Here is a 6132-nt window from a genome sequence, read left to right on the forward strand (position 1 = left end):
TCTTTCTGAGTTTGTGAAAGAGGCTGGCTAATCACGTACTACAAGAGAGTTTGTAAATGAGGGAGATGTGCTTTGTTCCTCCTTGTCCTGTTGTGGCCATGACCTGGAGGACAGACTGCAACATCACGGGTAAGTGCCAGGCCCCTCCTCAAGCTCCGCCATGACTCTGAGGTGGTGGGATTAAAGACAGAGGAACTGAGTCCTCTTGATATGTCTCCTGATTTTTATGTTAGGTGAATCCACAGCCTTTCAACAGGATCTATCACTGCACTGCACATGGGGTCATGCTGTGCATAGGAGTACAAGGGATGTACCCCGAGTTATCAGGTAATCCCGTTTACCTGCGGACCCCTCCTCTGGCTAGTCACTTCGCCTCCTTTGCCACCTGCCAATAATGGGCCAAAGTTCAGAGTATTATTGTGATGATTATTATATATTGTATTGTATTATGTTGTATTGTGTTATATTACTTATTAGATATGTAGAGTATTTAGTCTAATTTGGTATAGAGTAAGAAATAAATAAATAGTTCAGATCAACTTGAGACAGACACAAGTGCAGTTATGGTTTTTAATTCTTCTCTTAACGGTCTTCCCAGCCGGTGAAGTTTTGCACTCTAGATGAGCAGGAGTGTTTCAAGAGCTTGTTTTTTTTCCCACCATCTGCCACCAAAAGAATAGATAAGATTGAGAAGATTTTGTAAAACTTAATGATTCACAGGGCAATTGACTTAGGTAAGTTATCTGAAATAATTTTACAATAAGATTTACTTTTACATATCGCTTTTTATTTTCAGTTTTTAATTAAAAAATGTTTATTGTTGATAGAGAGAGAATGGGGGAGGGGCAAGGAGAGAGGGAAACAGAGGATCTGAAGTGGGCCCTGCACTGAGAGCAGCTGAGGGCAGAGAGACCAACACGGGGATCGAACCCACCAACCGCGAGATCATGACCTGAGCCAAAGTTGGAGACTCAACCGACTGAGCCATTCAGGTGTCCTAACACATCACTTCTTAAATATATCAAATATATTTTACTAAAAAAAAGCAAAATCATTTATACAAATTATGTATCACTCAGAAATGTGCTTGCCTGACGACGTTACTGAGCAAGCATAACATGGCTTTAATGACAAATGACCTCATTTTGGGTGTGTTTGGAGATAGGCAGGAAAACGCTACTAGTTTTGTAATTGTTTGATTTTAAAAAAATAAAAAGAAATTTTTAATGTTTATTTATTTTTGACAGAGAGAGAGACAGAACATGAGCAGGGGAGGGGCAGAGAGAGAGGGAGACACAGAATCCGAAGCAGGCTCCGGGCTCCAAGCTGTCAGCACCGAGCCTGATGTGGGGCTCAAACTCAACAAACACGTGAGATCATGACCTGAGCTGAAGCCAGATGCTTAACCGACTGAGCCACCCAGGCGCCCCTGTAATTGATTTAAAAAAAAAAACACATTCAAGTCCTGGTTATAGGAGTGCAGACAACATACGTGAATCTAGCATTACCCAGCCCCTTCACGTTCACACAGCCTGCATGCATGTGCACACCTCTGATGTACCTAGAAGAGTGGCTGTGTCAGGGTTACCTCTGAGCCCTGGGAAGACAGGACTGAAGAAAGGTGATCTGGAATCAGTCTTACATACAATGCGGTTCAAGTCACTGGTGTTGCTTTAAAGGACAGGTTACAATAGAAATACATCTTGGAAACAAGCCATCACACTTTGGTATGTTTCAGGTTTTATTGTGATTTATACAGTTGTTTGGTTTATTTCGTGAAATCCTAACACAAAGCAGCAAGCATGAAATAACTATTACTTTCTTCAACATTTACATTTTCTGCAATTCTTGAAATGTATAAATATATATACAGATGTGTAGAAAGAGAGAGAGAGGTATAATTCTCTTCCAAAACTGCAGATTTTCAGATGTCAGAGAGTGAGCTGTGTGAAGTGTGTTCTCTTTAGCTATTGGTGAATCTCTAAAAAGCATTGGAGTGCTAAAAACACATTTACGTAAGGATAGGAAAGTATTGTAAACATACCAGTCCGTACTTTGATCAGGGCTTTCATGACTAGGACATTTGCTAACCAGTATAATGACAGTAGTTTTTAACTCAATGTAAAATATGGCAAAATGAAAAGCTAATGTACAAATAGGTGTGGTGCAACAGAAATTACAAACAAAGGAACACAAAAAAATTAAGCCTATGCTGTTGGTTTTTAGCCATGAGGCTGAACAACCTGTGAATTTTAAACATTCTGGAAAAATATCATTCTTGATTATGACCTACTTATATGTCATGAAGATTTTTAATCCCTTATTTTGTTACACAGTGAGGAGCTTTACTTACATTGTGAATTTCTTTTTTTTTTTTTTTTTTTACTTTTTATTTATTTTTGAGACAGAGAGAGACAGAGCATGAACAAGGGAGGGTCAGAGAGAGAGGGAGACACAGAATTTGAAACAGGCTCCAGGCTCTGAGCTGTCGGCCCAGAGCCTGACACAGGGCTCGAACCCACGAACTGTGAGATCATGACCTGAGCTGAAGTCTGACGTTTAAGCAACTGAGCCACCCAGGCGCCCCTACATTGTGAATTTCTTTGCCAGTCTTGTAGCTAAGTATCTTGTTCCAGTTAATTCTGGAGTGAGTGACTGGAAGCTTCCAGGGCAAAGTCTTGAATGGATTTCTCACATTGTTTGATCATTTCCTCTGATTTCTGTGTAATACTCTATTTCTGAAAGCTCAGTTTTTAAGAAATCCCTTGGCATTTCTGGTCTTATTCAGAACAATACTAAATCCTGTATATTTTATGACTAACGGTCTGAATGTTGCTATCTTCATGGCAATGAACCTTAATCTTAAGTCTCCCAGCCACCTGTGTTATAAGTGTTATGATCTCTAATAATTATTCTAAGTTTTTAAGCTAAAAATGGAAGTTTTTGATAAATTCAATTGGAGTCTGCTATCTATAGTTATAGCATGAATAGCAAAGGAGCCATTGGGGTAATAATATTTCACGTGGATCCTTCATGTACTGTCACAGGATGGTCTCTAAGACTTCAGACTTCCATCTGTATACTTTAGATATGGATCACTACTTTCTTTTTGTAAGTGAGCAAAAGAAAAGAAACAAAAGAAATTTTGGTTTGGGTCAAAAAATTACTGCCTATGTCCTCATGTTCTATAATTAACACCTGATTTTCTATCCTTCTATCTTCATGGGTAAGGACTCATCAATTGTGTATTGAGAAATGAATGAGCTGTTCCTTCCTTGAGAAAACATCATTGTTGAGTAACAACCTCATATCATTAAACAAGTTATTAAATTCCACTTGAGGGGCATGGGAGATGAATTTTAGCAACTATATATACTTTCTTTTCATGAAACAACTGATTATTTATTTATTTTGAAATGAGAGGGGGCGGGGGAAGAGAGAGCATCCGAGCAGACTCTATGTTGTTAGCACAGACTCCTACACGGGGCTTAAACCCATGAACCATGAGATCATGACCTGAGCTGAAATCAAGAGTTGGATGCTTAACCAACTTAGCCATCCAGGTGCCCCAACAACACCTGACTTTTTTTATTTTTTAATTTTTAACATTTATTTATTTTTGAAAGAGAGAGAGCACACGCACGCACAAGCAGGGGAGGGGCAGAGAGGGAGATGGAGACACAGATTCCAAAGCAGGTTCCAGGCTCTGAGCTGTCAGCCCAGAGCTCAGTGCAGGGATAAAACTCACTAACTGCGAGATCATGACCTGAGCCAAAGTCAGAATCTCAACCGACTGAGTCACCCAAGTGCCCCTAACAACACCTGATTTTTAAAGTTGTCCATCTTGGGTTGATCTCACCCATAGCAGTCACTGGTGTGAGGTAGGTGGAGAGGAGACCTTCCACGTGGCAATGTCAAAAGGGCAAGGTCAAGCAAATAAGTTCAAAATAATTTATTAATGAAAATATAAGAATATTATTTACAACATCCAGGGTTTCATGGATACATTCCCCTGAGGAGGAGTAAGTAGGGTGTGTCTGAGATATCTAGAGAGGAAACCCAATAAACAAAAGGAAGTTAAGTGGGACTGGACATCAATCAGAATTCAGAAAAATATCTTTCATATGAACCAAAAAATTTCTCACCAAAAAGACGTGAATTCTCTATAATACCTACTAAATGGAATAGGATTTTAAGTCTAAACACTTCATTAATTTCCTTCCCCCATTTAAGAGCAGATGTTTGGGAGGAGAAATTACATTCCAATAAATTGAATTCCAAGAATGTAACTTCTTTTCTCCTTGATTTCCAGCTGCACAGCTGGATCCCATTGTGCTCCTCATATGGATGTGTTCAAGCAGAGTGTGGATGATGATTTGGCTGAGATGTTCTAGAAGAACTTAAGTTCAGATTGGTAAGCTCTCCATATGGTCTAAAAGCCACTTTTCAATCCTGAGTTTTCATAATTTGTTTTTTCAACATCTTTAGAGTTTGGTCCTCAGAAACTCATGGGCCAGGAAAATAAAACCCAGACATGGGTGAGGGAGTTCATTCTACTCGGGTTGTCCAGTGACTGGAAGATGCAAGTCTTCCTCTTTGTCCTGGTCCTGACCATGTACTTGGTGACTCTGGTGGGAAATATTCTCATTCTTCTTCTGATCAGACTGGACAGCAGGCTTCATAACCCCATGTACTTCTTCCTTAGTGTTTTATCCTTTGTGGACCTTTGTTATTCAAACAGTTTTGCCCCACAAATGCTGGCCCACCTGCTCTCAGCCCGGAAGTCCATCCCATTCTACAGCTGTGTGCTCCAGCTCTACATCTCCCTGGCCCTGGGTGGGTCTGAGTTCTTCCTGCTGGGAGCCATGGCCTATGACCGCTATATAGCTGTGTGCCACCCACTACACTACACAGTCATCATGCATGGACAGCTGTGTCTGGTGCTGGCTTCTGGCTGCTTGGTGGTTGGTTTCGCCAATTCACTGATGGAGACAATCATTACCTTCCGGCTTCCCCTGTGTCACAGTGTTATTAATCACTTTGCCTGTGAGACCTTAGCAGTGCTACGGCTAGCCTGTGTGGACGTCTCCTTCAACAAGGTCATGGTGGCCATCTCAGGATTTCTGGTGATCATGCTTCCCTGTTTCCTGGTTCTGTTCTCCTATGTTCGTATAGTTGCTGCCATTCTGAATATTCGTTCTGCTCAGGGACGTAGCAAAGCCTTTGGGACGTGTGCCTCCCACCTCACTGTGGTTTGTATGTGCTTTGGGGCTACCATCTTCACCTACCTGGGGCCACGGTCAGCCTCCTCAGAGGAGGAGGAGAAGATGGTTGCTCTATTCTATGCTCTGGTGGCACCTATGCTGAACCCCTTGATCTACAGCTTGAGGAATAAGGAAGTTATGGCTGCTCTCCAAAAGGTTCTAGAGAAATTCTGAGATAAAGAGTAAAGATTATAAGCATTTCTTGTTATCTATCATCAAAACCAAAAAGGAGATCAGCTGAGGGTAGACAGGACTCCCATACTTAAACTAAAGTTGACTAATATGCCCTTGCATTTGGAGAAAGCATCCTTCTACCCGAGTAATACATTTCCTTATATAGGCCAATGCCAGATAATTCACATGTCAGTGATCCAAGAGAGGTCCTCTCCTTAGATTGTCTTCTCTCAGGTATCCAGTGGTATTTAGAATTCATCTGCTCATTTTTTATTTTATTAGTATATTAATGTATAAAGAAATGATCTGCAGCTCCATCCAGCAGACCTGGCATGGAATAAATAAAGAGACGAATGCCACCTATGAGGTCTGTTTTACCTGTGGAACAAAACGGAGGATGTCTGTTCTTTCTACATGACAAGACTCCATTTATTTGTAGAACAGCCTTATTTGCCCCAGGATAATTACAAATGGTTTCTTTAACCCTTTCTCAAATGATGTCAGTTTTAGAACTTTCAACACTTAATTTGTGCCTTAATATAGAGTGTGATATGATATTCTGAAATAAATAATATACGACACAATATTTGTTCACACCAGTATGTTGGCTCTCATCTGCTTTTCAAGAATCAAATCTGCTTGTAATATGCCAAATATCTGTGGCTTCACTACAGTTTTGGTTTCTAATTGTAGC

The 6132-nt window shown here is 40.5% G+C and overlaps 1 protein-coding gene across 1 annotated transcript; it reads left to right on the forward strand.

Annotated features, from left to right (window-relative positions):
• Positions 1 to 4508: 4508 nt before the first annotated feature.
• On the forward strand, positions 4509 to 5438 carry LOC115500965 (olfactory receptor-like protein OLF3). Its single transcript, XM_030295775.1, has one exon. The coding sequence runs from the start codon at positions 4509 to 4511 to the stop codon at positions 5436 to 5438; it is 930 nt and encodes a 309-aa protein (XP_030151635.1).
• Positions 5439 to 6132: the final 694 nt, after the last annotated feature.

This window comes from Lynx canadensis, chromosome A2 (assembly GCF_007474595.2).
Source record: "Lynx canadensis isolate LIC74 chromosome A2, mLynCan4.pri.v2, whole genome shotgun sequence".
Taxonomy (NCBI): Eukaryota; Metazoa; Chordata; class Mammalia; order Carnivora; family Felidae; genus Lynx; species Lynx canadensis.